The sequence below is a fragment of the Lissotriton vulgaris genome, chromosome 1_1 (assembly GCF_964263255.1).
Source record: "Lissotriton vulgaris chromosome 1_1, aLisVul1.2, whole genome shotgun sequence".
NCBI lineage: Eukaryota > Metazoa > Chordata > Amphibia > Caudata > Salamandridae > Lissotriton > Lissotriton vulgaris.
The window spans coordinates 369,449,266-369,467,574 of record NC_141685.1 but is presented as its reverse complement, the minus strand read 5'-3'; the positions used below and the strand labels follow the sequence as shown (position 1 = coordinate 369,467,574).

General features: G+C 46.0%; 1 protein-coding gene across 2 annotated transcripts in view; it reads left to right on the top strand.

The window, feature by feature from the left end:
* Positions 1–18,309, top strand: part of TTC39A (tetratricopeptide repeat domain 39A) — a 668,968-nt gene that overhangs the window by 573,110 nt on the left and 77,549 nt on the right. For both annotated transcript variants that reach the window (XM_086952421.1, XM_086952420.1), the window contains exons 6-8: positions 10,304–10,368; positions 15,280–15,379; positions 16,189–16,254. In XM_086952421.1, coding sequence (XP_086808547.1) covers positions 10,304–10,368; positions 15,280–15,379; positions 16,189–16,254 — 231 coding nt within the window. The remainder of the gene's footprint in view (positions 1–10,303; positions 10,369–15,279; positions 15,380–16,188; positions 16,255–18,309) is intronic.

Sequence of the window (18,309 nt, the reverse complement as noted above, 5' to 3'; positions counted from 1 at the left end):
ATACCTGGTCACAAAATAGGCTTGAACTGGGCAAAAAAAACGGATACACTATAAAATGGGAAAAAGTGGATCCTAACAAGCTCACTAACACGTTAATAAAGACTGCTTATAACAGTATAATGATATGCTTGGATCCTCAAGCAGATGCCAAGCTAATCCTGGAAAATTTTAGGATGATACTAGAACAAGTAAAAACACTGCTGACCAGAATACCCAAACAAAATAAACCAAGTACCACAGGTTGGTTTAATCACGATTGTACTAAGGCGCAGACCAACTTAAGAAAGGCACTTGGAAAATCAAACAGAGACCATCTAGAGATTCAACATCTCCGGCGGGAGTATAATAACGCCAGAAAGATAAGGAAAAAAGAGTTGAAACTGTCTTTGTGGAACGCTCTGCATAAAAGCGCACTCATGAAAGATAGTCAGTCTTTCTGGCGAATAGTTAAGTCTCCCTTGCTATCGGACTCTAACATTCCCCAGATCGACGTTGCTATCGATGAGGAAACCTGGGTGAATCATTCCTCGAAAATCTTTGAACTAACATCGTTAACAGAAGAACGCCATCTTAATCTTCCCCGGTAGTATTCCCAATATCGATAGACTTTGATTTACAAGACGTCGAACTGGCACTATTGATGAGTAAGAGCGGCAAAGCACCCGGCCCAGATGGGGTCCCAGTGGACTTATTTAAACACCTTCCTGACCTGTGGATACCAATACTCACAAGAGTCTGCTCAGCAGCAGCGAAACTCGGACTGTTGGAGTCATGGTCAGGTTCCATTATGGTCCCTATCTTTAAAAAGGGGGACCGCCAGGATACGAAATGTTACCAACCCATTTCGCTGCTTGACTCCCTGGGCAAAGTAGTCGGTAGAGTTGTACTGGAAAAACTTTAGCAATGGGCAAAAGATAAAAATATCCTTTCGGATCTCCAGTTCGGATTTAGGGAAGGCTTCGGAACAGTGGAACAGGCCCTTAATTTAAGTATGATAGTTTCAAAATACATTCATGCAAAGCCAGGGACAATTTACATGGTCTATGTGGATTTGTCCTCCGCGTTTGACTGTGTGTCGCACGCGAAGCTCTGGTCCCTGCTGGGTACACTAGGGGTTGATCCTCCCCTCCTGGATTTTCTAAGGGAGCTATATGGTGAAGCTTCTGCAAGAGTGAGATATGGAACAAAAGGAGAACTAACCGCACCGTTTAGGGTAGAGCGGGGAGTAAGGCAAGGATGCGTCCTAGCCCCCTTCCTCTTCTCCCTGTATACCAACGGTCTGGAGGAGACCATGTTGAGGGGGGGGCAGGACCTGCCCAGACTGAAACACCGCCTGATCCCCGCACTGCTCTATGCGGATGGCGCAGTTATTTTAGCACGCACTCCTATCGAGCTTCAGAAATCTTTATCCAAGTATGCTGATTTTATGGGTGCCCTGGATTTACATATCAATGTAAAAAAAACATTTGTCATGGTAGCGGGTGGACATCGAAAAGCCACAAAGACCATCTATTTAAAAGATCAAAAAATCGAAAAGACCTCACAGTACCCTTACTTGGGCATCATGATCGATGACAGCTTAAGTTGGAAGGCTGCCGTTGAGGCCAGGAGACATCTTTTCAAACAAGCTATTCTAGTACTGATGAACTTCTCAAAAAGACTTGGAAAAAGACCATCAGTAGAACTGCTACAGATTTATGCTGCAAAATGCCAAGCCATCGCCCTTTACGGGGCAGGGATTTGGGGACACACAGCTACTGGTTCTTTGCAAAAAGAAGAAAACATTTTCATGAGATTCCTTTTGTCCACGCCAAAAGGCTCTTCGATCTATGCCTCGCATATGGAATTGGGAATCCCATATATTGAAGACTTAATTAAGATCCAGCCACTATTACTCTGGAGGCTCGTTTGGTTGTCGGACAAAAACCTGCTGACCAAAAACATCTTACAGGACTCCATGGAATTGGATCATGTACATAAAATAGCATGGCTCTCCTATATCAGAAATTTCTTTTCCGATCTGGGATTACAAAAGTATTACTTCACCCCAGAAAAACTAAATGAAATATCTAAGAAAGAACTGAAACAAACTGCGCTGAGCCACCTAGAGTCTTTGAGACTGACCTTGCTGTCGACCAAAGAATCTGTGACCCACGCGAATATGATACAGCACTCCCCGAAAATCCAGCTTTATCTAACTCTAGAATTTACAACGTACGAGAAGATGCTCCTAACAAGGTTCAGACTGAATCTTTTTTATAGACTAGTGACTTTTCCTGAAAAAAACAATTGGAAATCAAACTTGGCCCCTTGTCCATGTGACGATTTATCCCAACAGTCAACCATTCATACAATCTTGTTTTGCAAATTTTTTCATACTCATAGAAAAATCTGGATAATCCATTTACTAAAAAATTGGGGTTATAGACAGTGTCGCCTGGCCATGTTAGCACTACAGATGCTGGATTCTGAACGTACCTGTTACCACGTACTCCACTTTCTAAAGTGTATTTTGAGACATAGGAATAACCTTTGAAATAGAAGAAGAAACTCAGAGGGTTACTATTGTCCTATCATTTACTTAATTTGCACGGAACCTGGTCATATGTTTTAAAAAAAAAATGTGTCTAATAACTGTTTTTATATAAATACTCATGAATTTTGTATGTTGTGATAACTTTTATGGTTTTGCATTGCTAAAAACCGAATAAAGATTATTATTTTATTATTATTAAGTCAATGGGTAAGTCGTGGTTGCAATTTTAAAGAAGGACCCTTCCAAGTGGACCCTGAAGAAACCCCATGGAAGATGGAAGGTTGGAGAGTCAACCCACCCGTGGATACCTACACCAGGAAAGCCATGGTATCGAAGTGACTTCGGAAACTGCATAGAGCAAAATGGAGGACTTCAGTGAAGGTGCCACGGGTGAAAGAGACTCGTGGAATCCAAAGATGGATTCTTGAAGAGGAGTACCTGCAAGCAGAGAGGACAGAGTCTATGCCACTCGGGAGTGACCAGGAGGCACGGAAGAACAATGACCACCGATGACAGAAGATGCAAGATGCTGACGGTGAACTTGTCGCTGCAGCTGTGAGGACCAGACGACGCTGTGGAAGACGAGGAGTGGTTCATGAGCTGTCCCACATCGGAAGTCTGCACCCAGGGGTCTGTGTCCGGCATGAGCACAATCAAGCCTTGGCAGCAGCAAAAGACGTCGTAAACGAAGAAGGTGCAGTGTCGGGACAATCAAGATCCAGGGGACTTACCAAATGCAGGAGAGTCAGAGCAGGTCCCAAGCAGAGGAGCCAACTGAAGCCAACAAAGACCCTCAAAAGACCCACAGGCCGAATGCACAGGAGTCACAAGAGGACCTTGAGCAGCTCACTAAAGATGAATATCACGGTGCAGAGGATGCCGCGAGGATAAGGATCTTGGTAGGAAGAGATGCTGGAGGCTGGACGTTCTTGTAGCCTGAAGATCTCTGGAGGACAGAGTCAACAAGCCTTGACAACGGCAAGTTTATCAGGTGCTCAGGTGTTCTGTTCCAATGGTTTTGCAGAGGAAAACTGACATCAAACTTGCTGAGAAGACAGTGCAGGCCTTGAGGGAGTTGCAGAACCACCACGTGTGTTGCTGAGCCTTTTGGAGTCCATAGGACCTCAGGAGCAGCAGACCGGTCAGCTTTGTTACGGTGCCTTCAGATGTAGGGGAGTGACTCCTTCACTCCAAGAGAGATTACTTTAGTTATCTTTGATGCCCACAGGCCTGGAGAAGAACCTGGCAGGACGACGAGACCAGAGGTAGCAAGAGTCTTACTTGATGCAGTCTTGGTTCCAGCTAAGTCCAATGAAGTCTAAAGTGCCCAGATGGTTGAAGTGGAAGTAATTTCGGATTTGAATCTTGTCCCATGACTAATCTTAAGAGCCACCCACAGGTAAGCTCTTAAGTGCCCTAAGAAAAGGGTAGGGACAATTCAGGGGTCCCTCCCAGAGGAGGGGCAGGATAGAGGGGAGGGTACTCCCATGTCCTTTTTCCAGTTTCGTGCCAGAGCAGGAGCCAATGGCTCCCTGAACTGGCTCCAGCTAGAGTATGCAAGGAGGGCACTGAATGCGCCCTTCAAAGCAGTCTTGTGGTGCTGGCGAGCGCTCCACCACAGCATAATATACAAATTTGTGTCTGGGAGGTGGTCCCACCTCCCTGCAACAGGAAATCTATTGTTCTACCTTGCCCTGCTCGAGCTCAGCTCAGCATCAGGAGGCCAGAATCGTGACTGTGGTGGGCAGCAGCACTAGCTTGCTGTTAGACCCTGAACGGCTGGTCCTGGGATTACAGGGGCCACCCCAGGGAAGCCTCCCAGTACATGTAATCCTACACTGGAATCAGTGTTAGGGTAGGATTCCAAAATGTTTGATACCAAACATGACTGGTTTCGGTGCAGCCAATATATATAGTTAGACATCTCATAATTGACTTGATGTTCACTATATGTATAAAATGGCTGACTGCACTTACACAGCCGGTAGAATCGACGCCTGGGTTTGTAGGGGGTGTCCTGCTTATGCAGGGCACTCTCACACTTATAACCTAGCACCCTTTATTCTGAAATAAAAGGCCTTCCTCAGGGGTGACTTATAGTTTTGAAGTGCAGTGACCTCCGATATACTGAAACTTAGTGAGTGGTGCTAGCACCAGTTAACAGAGGCTGCAATGGCAGGCCTGTGGTCACAATTTGAGTGGTCCCTCATTGGTGGCATAATACATGCTTCAGCCCGAGGGAAACCCCTGGTGCGCCGATACCCTGGGTACCTTAGTGCCATATACTAGGGACTTACAAGGGTACACCAGTAGCCAATTGGTAAGGTACCAAAGTACTCACCATTTTCACATTTAGGGAGGAAGCACAGTGACTGGTGTCCAGATTTGCAGGATCCCAGTCCGAGTAGTCCAAAACACTGACACCAGGCAAAACGTGGGGGTAACCATGCCAAAACGTTCCTACCTTCCTACAATAGCATAATAATTATAACAGAAGAAAAACCTCGGCTCTAGCCCCCGCTGCAGGTTTAGGCTGCTTGTCAGTCATTTTAAAAATCACGCTGCTATTTTGCACAGAACCTTTTTAACCTTGTAATCTCTAACGCTGCTATTTCGTAAACTTTTGAAACTTGAAAGTCACTGTACCTTGCTTGGTGTCTCCCTAGTCCACCGCGGCTTGTGCCGTTTTGAGCGGTGGGGTCTAACACCATCTTTCTAGGTGCTTCACTGCCTCGATTCATCAGGGGTAGCGCTCTAGCCTCAGCCCACACTGCTGCGGTCCCGCCCACTGTGACTACTTAACCCAGTGCGCCGAGCGGACGCGCGCAGAAGAAAAACCTCGGCTCTAGCCCACGCGGCAGGTTTAGGCTGCTTGTCAGTCATTTTAAAAATTACGCTGCTATTTTGCACAGAACCTTTTTAACCTTGCAATCTCTAACGCTGCTATTTCGTAAACTTTTGAAACTTGAAAGTCACTGTACCTTGCTCGGTGTCTCCCTAGTCCGCCGCGGCTTGTGCTGTTTGAGCGGTGGGGTCTAACACCATCTTTCTAGGCGCTTCACTCCCTCGTTTCATCAGGGGGAGCGCTCTAGCCTCAGCCCACACTGCTGCGTTCCCGCCCACTGTGACTACTTAACCCAGTGCGCCGAGCGGACGTGTGTAAAAGAAAAACCTTGGCTCTAGCCCACGCTGCAGGTTTAGACTGCTTGGCAGTCATTTTAAAAATCACGCTGCTATTTTGCACAGAACCATTTTATCCTTGTAATCTCTAACGCTGCTATTTCGTAAACCTTTGAAACTTGAAAGTCACTGTACCTTGCTCGGTGTCTCCCTAGTCCGCCGCGGCTTGTGCCGTTTGAGCGGTGGGGTCTAACACCATCTTTCTAGGCACCTCACTCCCTCGATTCATCAGGGGTAGCGCTCTAGCCTCAGCCCACACTGCTGCGGTCCCGCCCACTGTGACTATTTAACCTAGTGCGCTGAACGGACGCGCGCAGCGGCGCGCCAAAGGCGCGCCAAAGGCAAGCCCGTCTGCGCCCGTCCGCTCCCGGCCGACTCCAGACGCCAGGTACCCTTCTCTTTTTCCTGACTATTTGGTGCCTCACATCCTCTGACCTACAATCCACAATGGGCATCATATGTTATACTAACCTGGAGCTTCACGCCCTAAAAACAGCAAGTAAGACCACCATAATACTCAAATATCCCTGTAGCAGTAGTAGGGGTATGGGATTCAAGACATCAGCGGCAAGACAACACCTTAGCACACCCGCCCCCCGACCGCAGGCAAACCTAGTCTGCATGTATTGCAATGCTAGATCCCTTCCGAAGCACGCCTTAGAAATATGGTCGATCCTGAACTCCGACAATCCTGATGTCTTATTTGTCACAGAGACATGGCTGCAGGAGTCCTCCTTGCCCGACATCACGACAGCCATTTCCCCTACCTACAAAATACATAGACTTGACCGCCTTGTTAAAAAGGGAGGCGGAACGGCTATAATATACAAATCTGTTATCAAGCTACACATTAACGACTCCTATTTAGAATCTTGGGGCGAAATGTGTATTGCCACCATGACCATAGGAAACAGAGTCATGGAAGGTAGCTCTTATTTATAGACCCCCAGGAGCCAAAACCCATTTTGTGGAGAAACTAGTGGAAGCAATAGCGCCCTACGCCCTAGCCACGGGGAACTTCCTTTTGTTAGGGGATATCAACTATCATCTGGACCAAACTCTTGACCCCTACACTGCAAACCTAATCACTAGCTTCGAGGCCTTACAGCTACGCTTACTTCCCACAGGTCCAACGCATATTGCCGGACATGCACTAGATCACATATGTACTAACTCCCCAAAAGTTGATATCAAGCAGATTGATCCAATCCTTTGGACTGATCATTTTCTCATAAAATTTGACATCGCTGGCACCCAGGTCAAATCCCGAAATACTACCTAGGAAAAACTAAGTAGACCATGGAACAAGATCAGCTCAGACTCCTTCGCTGCGTATTTCTCTCCTCCAGCTATCACTCATAAAACTGACCCTAACACAGCAGCCAAGTAGCTAGAATCCGCCATCGCCTCGGCATTAGATAACATTGCCCCGGCACGGGCTTTTAAGCCCCCAACTAAAAACTCACCCTTGTTTACGCCGGACCTGGAGCTAGTCAAACACTCGGTCAGGGTAGTAGAAAGGAAATGGAGACAAACAAAAGATCCAAAAGATAGGGAACAATACAAGGCAGCACACAGGCAGTATATGAAAGGGATTGCCGAAGCTAAAAAAGTTTACCTCGGCAATAGGATAACACAGGCAGCTAACTCACAGAAAGAGCTGTATAGCATAGTCAAACAATTCACTAATCCTTCTGCCAACCAACAGTCACTCAACGAATCTAAAGAATGGGTGGATTCTGTGGCCCTGTACTTTCATGATAAAATCAATGAGATCCACAAGCTCTTCCCTCAGTAGCCTCCTGTAAGCCAGGCCATAGGCTCACCGAATAACAGCCGTAGGAACCCCACCAATCGCATTGTCCCCCTAAGGGAATTCTCACCTTGCTTAGAAACAGAGGTTGAGGCAACCCTGCGCAAAATGAAGTCTGGAGCCCCTGGAGACCCTGCTTCCCCACAAATCTTATCTAAAATAGCTCCTGTCCTGATCCCTGCCCTCACTAAAACCCTGAACCAGTCCCTACTACATTCCTCTGTTCCATTTCATTGGAAGGCAGCAGTAATAAGACCTATTCTGGAAAAAACCTCGGCTGATCCTAAATCACTCCCTAATTATCGGCCTATCTCCCTTCTCCCCCTATTTGGAAAGATTATGGAGTCCTTAATTAATAAACAACTCATAAGCCATCTGGAAACCAATAAGCTCCTGGACCCATCCCAGTCGGGCTTTAGGGCATCGCATAGCACCGAAACTGCCCTGTTGGAAATTGTTGATAATATAAGAATGACTCTGGACTCCAGACAGTCTGTCATACATGTCCCCCTCGACCTATCTGCGGCCTTCAACACCATCTCACATCGCATTCTTTTAGAGCATCTTGTTGAGGTTGGTGTCGAAGGCTCCGCACTACAATGGATAAAGAGTTATCTGACCAACAGGCGGTCCAAGGTCCAAATTGTAGCTCATGCCTCCAACTTCCATGACAACGACAAGGGTGTCCCACAGGGGTCAATATTGAGCCCCACGCTCTTTAACCTTTATGTGTCCCCCCTTGCAATGGTCATTCGAGCGCACGGTTTTGGAACCGTGTCTTACGCAGATGACACTCAAATACTGGTCACAATAAACCACAACCCAGATGAAATCAAACTGAGGTTTAAAGAGTGCATGGTATCTATTCATGAATGGATGACCCGGAACTTTTTAATGATGAACGCGGAAAAGACGGAGGTCTTGCTATTTGGAAAAGCTGATAAAATATGGTCAGAAGACTGGTGGCCAGCCTCCCTTGGTCCATGCCCTTCGCCTAAACCCTCTGCCAGGAACCTGGGGGTAATAATCGATAATAAGCTATCCATGTCTGACCATATAAATAAAGTGGTGCAAACTGGTTTTGGCCTTATGCGTAATCTGAGGAAAATCTTTAAATGGATACCCCTCTCAGCTCACATGCCCGGCAGAATGCGGCTGCGAGATTAATAAAACGGGTCCCTTTTAGGCAGCATATCTCTCCGCATCTGCACGAGCTGCACTGGCTACCAGTGGCAAGCAGAATTAAGTTCAAAGTGCTAACCCTGGCTTTCAGAGCGCTAAAAGGCACATGTCCAAACTATCTGAAACTCCGACTTCCCCGCTACCACCAAAAACGTGAGCTACGCTCAAACTCCCTACTCAAGCTAACTGTACCGCACATAAGGAAAGCGAGACTTGGAGGCAGGTCCTTTTCGGCCGGCACGGCGAAACTTTGGAATACCCTGCCTCCTGCCATCCAATCCGCCACGTCAGAAGCAAGCTTTAGGAAACTCCTAAAAACCTGGCTTTTTACGCAATAATCCTGCCCCCCTTCCTGACTACTTACTCTTGTTGTGGGACTCGCTAGCGCCGGGACACCTCCCCAGAGGTAGCTGTTCGCGCTCAATAAATTTCTGTATTATTATTATTATTATTATTACAAGGACTCATTATCAGCAGGATTGATTATGGAAACGCACTTTTGTCCTCAATAAATATCATTCTCCTGGCTCGCCTACAGGTCCTTCAGAACACCGCTGCAAGGCTGGTGCTGGACATGCCGTCCCGCACCCCACCACTGCCTTGTTTAAAGACCTTGCACTGGCTTCCAGTACAAAAGCGTATTAAGTTCAAACTATGCTGCCTGGTCCATAAATCCATCAATGGACACGGTCCAGCATACCTAGAACGCAAGCTAAAGGCCTACAAACCAGCAAGAACGCTTAGATCTTCTGGCAAATCTCTTCTCACCATCCCGAGGGTACGCACAGCCAGAAATGGCAACAGGGCATTTAGCAAGACAGCCCCTGAAACCTGGAACTCCCTTTCCCTCCAAATAAGGCCAGAGTCTGATTACCTTAGGTTTCGTAGACAACTAAAAACCTGGCTTTTTTAGCCCTGCCTATCAGCTATGTGGGTCTCCAGCTGGGAGCTTTTTCTTTCCGCAAACGCTCTGAGACCTTCGGGTGATTTATGCGCTATACAAATGCAAAAATAAACTAAACTAAAGTAAGTATCCGGCTTATTGGGGATCACGTTTGGAGATTGGATTTTTCTCCAGCAAAACCTATATTAAGCATTACCCACCCCCAAAACATCCTAATTAAAATGTATGCCCATTTTATGAAATCCAAGCGAGTTGGCACCTGAAGAAACAAAATTGGCCAATGATACACTATCCTACCAAGATTACTTGCTTGAGTTACCACCAGTTTGCCTAAAAAGATAAGTAAGCTAAACATATTGTAATGTATAAAGTACCTAGACCCAAAGCAAACTTTACGCTAGTTCATGAATGCAGAAGACGCAAGGCAACAGATAATTATCTTTGATGACTGCTGAATCCGAAACACTGAGATGCTTGTGCTGTTAATGGTTGTTTTATATTGATACCTGGATCATATTGTTGTCCTGCTTCCAGTGTGCTTTGGACAGAAATATTAGATAAGAGTTAATAGAAATACTACTACTCACAGCTATGAGAGAATTTACCTAATAATGTATCATCAAGTGATGATACATTATTAGGTATTTAAACTGAAATGTAATGTAAATAATGCTTCTTTCCTCTACAGGATGAAAACATGGTTAGCTTTATCAAAGGTGGGATTAAAGTGAGGAACAGTTATCTAACCTACAAGTAAGTGACATCACTTATGTGGTTTTTATTCATAAAATACATCTTGTATTCCGTTTTGGATCATGTGTATACTACTTTAATTTAGTTTGTGTGTCGATGAATCTCACCGTTCATTCCCCATACGACATTAGAACTTCTGATCTGTTTGTGTTTCATTTATTGATCCTGGATACAATTAAAGGTGTACGTTAGTGTCTCTGTGCCCTTAGTTCGTCATTTGATGCGCATGCCTTGAAGGTCCTACCCTTCAGGAGACCAATTTATGGCAAACCTTGTGTGGTGAGGTTGGCTGGCATTCCCAACATCTGAGGTCAATCAGTACATTGATTCATGAAAGCAGAACAGTTTTGGGTTGCCATTGACTCCGCCAGCTGAATAAATGTGCCTGCTGTAGCTTTAGAAATATGGGAGGAGTGGGAGATTTGTGATAGTCAATGATCTTATTGGAGGTATTGGGTTGTGTTGATGTATTGTCTACCAGTGTCTATTCGATGCAGGGTGACAGGCATGTGCACCTGCTGTTTTTGCCATAGGGCACTTCAGTATTACTGACAGGGCACAGATGCTTGTGCGGCACCTTCTGCAATATGGGTCGCGCTGAGGCAAAACTGGTGTTGTTTTCTCAACGACATAGGGGTCTGGCCTCAGTTAGCGCAATACACTTCTTTACCTCACAGCCTGATGTACAATATTGCTCTTGATAAAACATTAATTTTTTTAGTTGTTTTAGCTTATGCCTCAGCTTGGCATCAGTACTTTGTCATGTTATCAATCAATCAAACATTTGTAAAGCGCGCTGCTCACCCGTGACGGTCTCAAGGCGCTGGGGGGAGGGGGGAGCAGCTACAGGTCAAACAGCCAGGTCTTGAGAAGTCTTCTGAAGGTCAGCAGGTCCTGGGCCATTCTTAAGTGGGCGGGGAGGATGTTCAATGTCTTGGCAACGAGGTGGGAGAATGATCTGCTGCCGGTGGTCATTTGGCGGATGCGTGGGACGGTGGCGAGGGCGAGGTCGGATGAGCGGAGCTGGTGGATCGGGGTGTAGAAGGACAATTGGTCGTTAAGGTATGCTGGTCCGTCGTTGTGGAGTGCTTTGCGAGCGTGGGTGAGGAGTTTGAAGGTGATCCTCTTGTTGACCGGGAGGCAGTGCAGGTCTCTCAGGTGGGGGGTGATGTGAATGTGGAGTCCGTGGATGAGGCGTGCCGAGGTGTTTTGTATGCGTTGGAGTCTTTTCTGGAGTGTGGCAGTGGTTCCTGCGTAGAGGACGTTTTCATGATCCAGCCTGCTGCAGACGAGTTCTTGGGTGACCGTCCTTCTGGTTTCGGTGGGGATCCATCTGTGTGCAAAAAGTCTGTCCTACTGTTTGCTACTCAATGATAATAAGTAAGCCTGTTCGAAGAGCTTGTGGCACTTTCACGTATGCTCCTGTGTGGCACAATCTCCACAATGAGTACATACAATGTTGTTTATGTATTTATTTTGAGTTCTGTAAAGCACCTTTAACCACTCTGCAATGGTATCAGAGCACTTTTGGGTGTAAGTCCAAGTAAAATGGAAGGGTATGTCGCATTATTTATCATTTTACAAAGCTAGTGGTGGGTCTAACATCCAGCAGGTGTGGACAGGATATGGAGTTGAATAATTGCTTAACAAGATGACAAATTCACGTATAATCAGGAGTCCTGAGAGTCTGGGTAAAGGGGCACAGATGGTCTTCGGCATCTGACCCGTAGGAAGTAGGTTTGAATGCGAGAGGGGTGTTGTGGAGAGGACATGATTATCCAAATGACAAGGAGAAAGGCGATGCTTTAAGGATCTTTTGAATTTCAAGTGGTCATATTCTAATCCCTAATGAGGAGGACTTAAACTCCATAGGGAGAAGCCCAGAAGATTGACCGCCAGATCACCGTTAGCTTAATGATCAGTAAGGAAATTTGACAATAGACCCCGGTTAGCGGATCTGATGCATCTGACCTAATAAATCGACCAGCAGGAAGCTGAATCGGCAATGGAGTCGCCTCCTTAGGGAACCGACTCGACCCACACTCCTACCGGGAATCTTTCAGATGGAGGAGAATGTGGATAAGAGCTACGCCTCTCTTTGCCAGCATATTGTATCATCTCTCGATGACCTGGCCCCTTTACGCAAGGTAAGAGACAGGCCCAGGGGCCTAAACGCCTGGTTCAGCGAAGAATTAGGACACTCCAAACTCCGCTGTAAACAGGCGGAGCGCACTTGGAGGAGAGGATATAGGGAGCAGGATAAGGCAGCTTATAAAGCAGCCTTGCACGAATACAAGGCCCAGTTAAGAGCCGCAAAAGCCAAGTTCTTGGAAGATACTCTGGCGAAGGCCTCTAACAAATCTCAGACCCTGTTTAGACTGGTCAAGACTTTGTCCGACCCACCTTGCATGGCGTCTACTATCCCGGCCTCACAGGCACTATGCGACTCGCTGGCCCTTGCATTTGAGGAGAAAATCAGGACTATCCTGACTGGACTGAAAAATTCCGAACAATCTGTAATAACCGCAGTCTCTCCTTTAGACCCGTCTGGCAACATGGACTCCAATTGGGCACCTTACAAGGAAGGGATGCCTCAGCTGTCCAGCTTTCCCGTCCCCTCGTTAGAGGAATTTGTTATCCTGGCAAGCAGTGTATCGTCAGGATCACCGCTGGATCCCATGCCTCACAAGATCTGGAAGGCCTTTCAAGATGAGCTTTTCCCTCCGCTGCATTCCATCTGCTGTCAATCGTTGACCACAGCGTCAGTTCCAGACAGCTGGAAGTTGGCCATTGTAACACCTTTGTTGAAAAAGGCCTCTCTGGACCCTCTCTGTGCGGCCAATTACAGGCCAATCTCGCTATTACCATTTGCGATTAAAGTCCTTGAAAGATGGGTCACAAGAGCCTTATCCAACTTCCTAGAAACAAATCTGTGTCTGGATGCTGTACAATATGGCTTTAGGCCAGCGCACGGCACCGAGACAGCCTTGGTCACCGTGTTGGACGATCTGCGAACGCGAGTCGACAGGGGCAAGTCTGCATTCTTGGTGCTACTTGACATGTCGGCCGCGTTCGACACGGTGGACCATGAAGTTTTACTTGGCCGTCTTCGGAGCGCGGGAGTGTGCGGCCTGGCCCTAGACTGGCTCACGTCCTACTTGGACAACCGACAACAAGCCGTGGCACTACCACCTTTTCGATCAGCCACTAGGCGGGTGAAACAGGGAGTCCCTCAAGGATCGGCAATCAGCCCGATCCTATTTAATATATATCTCCGTCCCTTGATAGCACTGATAAAGTAATTCGGCATATCTGTTGTCAACTATGCCGATGACACTCAGTTGATTTTTTCATTTGAGGGCTCAGAGACTATCTCAAGGGATGTCTTTCACCGTTGTATGGCAGCCACAGCGGCATGGCTGCGAGCCAATGCGTTGCAATTCAACGGATCAAAAACGGAGGTACTCCACTGCTCCTTGGACCGAACTCCCCGTACACTACCGGCTGATTTCTGGCCAGTGTCCATCCCGGGATCGGTGGAGGCGGCAGAGTCAGCTCGCAACCTGGGAGTTCTATTCGAACCCAACTTGCAGCTTGATGCCTCCGTAAACAAAACGGCAGCAACATGCATGGGTCTGCTCCGTGCTTTACGGAAAATCCTGCCACTTCTTCCACGGGGCTCCAGAGCTGAGGTAGTGCGTAGTTCCATTCTCAGTAGGATCGACTACTGTAACGCACTACTTTTGGGTGCCCCGAAGATTCTGATCCTAAAGCTCCAAAGGATACAGAATATGGCCGCCAAACTGGCCTTGTCTCGACCACGGTCCGCCTCTTCATCGGTAGCTTTGGCCGATCTACATTGGCTTCCAGTCCAGCAGAGAATTGCGTTTAAGGCTCTCTGCCTTGTCTTTAGGGCCCTGCATGGACTGGGACCAATACCTCTTCAGACCCTCTTCCTCTGGTATCAGGCAGCCAGACCTCTAAGATCATCTTCGGCGTTCTTGGTAAAAGTCCCTAAAATTAACAGAACGAGAATGGGTGGTCGCGCTTTCAGTTTTGCGGCTGCCACGATGTGGAACACCCTCCCCCTGGCATTAAGGAGCTGCCCTGATCTGCTCACCTTCAAAAAGAGCCTCAAAACTTATCTGTTTCCCAGAGTAATGTAGCTGTCTTAATAGATGCACGGTTCGGTGTCAGCGCCAGGATACCCTTGGGGGTGACAGTTGCGCTTAATAAGCAATAAATACAATAAATACAATACAATGATTGGTTCGCAAGATTTAAAAAGTTTTCCGGAATATTTAAGAACAAAAACCAGAGTTAATCAAGCTTCCCCAGCAATGTTAGGCACACAAAAGGACTTTTGTCTTAAATCTCATTTGTTACCTCATCAAAATGCAATTTGTTACCTCAGCAGGTTACTTTTAGGAAAACCAGTGACAAACCTACTATAAGAAAAAAAAAATCTATGTTGTAAGAGATCATGTAGTGTCCATCTTTAGAACCACCTCAAGAAGGAGCAGAACCTGTAATAAATGTTGGTCTTTTATATCCAGACCTTGGTTCAAATTGTGCTTCTGAAACACTGAGTGAAGCCATCACACGGTCAAAGTAGTCCTTGGAATGTTTCTAGGTTTTGGCTTCATTGCAAGGCCAGGCTCATGCTTGGTCAACAATGGTTTAATACAAATTCATGCACTAATACCACCAACCTTTTACAAATCAATTAATTATACGTCTTTGCTAGTAAAGTAAGATAATATGATTCATAATTCATGTCTCTGTGAGGGCGTATCAGCAACTAAAGTAAGCGGAGGCTTCAGTGGCCAGGCATTTTGTTTCAACTTTTTATTATGTGATCTGTTTGCTATGCAGTGCATCTAATTATTTTCCAACATTGTTTTTCCTAAGGGAACTTCACAGCCTTGAACAGTGCTCTAATTACGTAAAAGGAGCAAACCACTGCCATTTTGAAGGGGGTATAAAACTCGGAGTCGGAGCTTTCAATCTGGTATGTATCAATAGTCATCGAAAACCTCACCAATGCCATATCATGAATCCCTTAAGGAAGCAAGTGTGGTCTAAGCCCACGCTGGCGATCAAAGATTATGTTCTGTTCTTGTCCCGCGATTGGTCAATTGTGATCAGCTTGTGTATGAGGGCGTGGTTTTAAAATATGAGCAGATTGTAAGAAGCTCTGATTGAACCTTTAGTAAACTACCACCTGTGGCCACAAGAGGGTCCCAAATTACAGCAGCTGGTTTAATAAGGGTATTTTAGGTAGTGAAGGAATAGAGCGCAAATGGCAACATATCTGGGGCTGTGAAACATCTTGCACTAGAACTTCTCACCTTCTTTACCTCTTTGCTGCCAAGGCGACTTACCGTAACTCTTCTGCAAACATTCCGCAAACCCAGGGTGCTTGTCCCCCCTCAGATGTCAGTAAAGCGCAACACTCGGTCAGTTGTAAATAATGCAGCTCCCGGGTGATATGTTTAAGGACGTGCTGGTCAAAATCGTAGAGCACATTATCCTTCATAAACATGTATTTATTATTAATTTTCGATTAATAGAACGCTTCAATCTGGGCAGTTTATCAGCAAAGAAAGTAAGAGAATGACTCATTGGCTCTGTCCCTCACTGCAACCCTCAACTGCACGCTTACTTTAAATGTGGGCGCATAGATGAAAAGCTCTCGAAATTATTATAATTAATATGTAATTATAATTTTGAAACGAATAAGACTAACGTTGATAAACAGTGAGGAAAGACTTAAAATGTAATGCATTACGAAGTCTGTTTTCTGTTTATTTCCCTTAGACATTATCCATGCTGCCAACGCGGATTCTGCGATTACTAGAGTTTGTTGGCTTCTCTGGAAACAAGGTAGTGTTACGATTAACTGTAAAATGCCATTTGCTATTTCTGTGACTCTTTCATTGTTATAACACCAATCTTACTCACTGCAGCAAAATATAATGGATTCCATCCCACTTGACTTACAGAGCCACATAAAGGCATTTGAGGTCCGGAGGGACAATATTTTGGGGGCCTGCCTTACCATGTTGTCTCATACATCCTAGTGTGTGGGGCCCAGCACCCTAAGAATGCATCAGTCAGCGCCCTAAATCCTATTGCTTTTACTCATAAGAAAGGGGATGTGGAAACATATGCTCTGTGCATATGGCGCTTGGATGTCAAACACCCAGTGCTGACAGGCACACGGGCTGGTGAGGACTTATGGGAACTTCAGGCTTTGCCTTCCACTGGCAAGCGAGGGTGAGGCCAGGAGAAGAGAGGGGTGAGGTCAAGGGCAGAGAATGGGCAGTAACAACATGCAGCATCACCGATGAGGACCAGAGGAGACTCCAGAGAGACTCTGGCCGCAGAGGCTTAACACATGCACTTAAGCCTTCCTCTGGCTTAACACATGCACTTAAGCCTTCCTCTGGCTTAACACATGCACTTAAGCCTGCCTCTGGCTTAACACATGCACTTAAGCCTTCCTCTGGCTTAACACATGCACTTAAGCCTGCTGGTCTATAACACCTGGTGTATTGTCGTACATATTTTGTTAGAAGTATTTTTTAATTATAATTATTTGACGTAATGACGTTTAATTGATTTGTTTAAGGTTTATGCTGTGTAATTATTTGTTTGTTGGTTTAAGAAAAGTTGTTTTTATTCTATTATTTAACAGGAATGAGATGTAAAATTAACAGCAATAGCTAATAATAACAACAAATAATGTATATACATCAGTTGCAGAGGAAATGTGGCGGAGGTGCTTAAAGTGGGGGTCTTTATAGCCTAATCCCCGACCCTGCTCCGAGGGTCTCCACGGAGCCCCGGAAGCACTGCCACACTTTGTAACACCTTCTGGCCAGGCGTGGCCAGAAGGCTATAAATAAACGGACTGTGTCTGCGTCACTGTTTGTACCTGGCTGTGCATGTCCCGAAGGCCTGCTCACCCACAACCCCTGCCTGGTTGGTCACTTTTCAGCAGGAGCAAGTAACCCCCTCTACACGACCCTTCTCAGATCCGTCAATTGTAGACTCACTAATCTGACAGGTTATTAGTTGGTCTTGTTTTTCATTTGTTTGTAGCTGACTCCCTCTAGCGGTTGAAAGTATGTACAGATTGGAAATGTCAGTCTTGCGTTGGGATGCCGGAATATCCGTGCTGTTTTACAATACGAAATTGAGGTACAAGATTTCGGATGCACCTTTATTTCAAAACACTAAGAATAGCGAAACCGTTTTAATGCAGAACAGCGTTCTAACCAGATCGTCGGTTCTTTCTCTAAAACAGAGCGAGTCTTGGACCCCCTGAAGAAGAGCCATGGGCTTGAAATGCATTGGGGCTAACACAAAACCATGTCTATAAGTTATACACACGTTGTGTGGAACTAACTCATTGGAATATTCTGAAATTTATCGGATTGCATAATGCTATGTTATTGAAATTACAACCATTAAATGGACTACTTTGTTTAATTGCCTGCAAAATCTATTTGCACACAGGAGTGCTCAAGAACTCCACCTTACACTTGTAAGGTTCTCTCAGTACCATATCCCACAGCGCCCCACGGACAGGAGGCGATCACCTTACGCCCCCTAACCATTTTTCAACTTCAGTTTACCTGCTATTTACCGACTAACAGTAAAATTCTGGAGTGCAGCGGACCTCTTTTTCTTTGCAAATCAACTTTGTGCCAGGGGGTTCATTTTGCTTGTATCACATTTACGGGTTAAAGCAAATATGGTGGACTAATTCACACACACGGTACTTGCACCTGTTTTGCGCTGTGGCGGCTGGTGACATTTGAAAGTGGTGAGCGTAAAATTATTGCTGTATTGCACTATGGCGAGAACATTTTGAAAAAAAGAGTAGACAAGTGGTGCATTTTCAAGTTAACTTGAGGAAACGGGAAGGTTAAT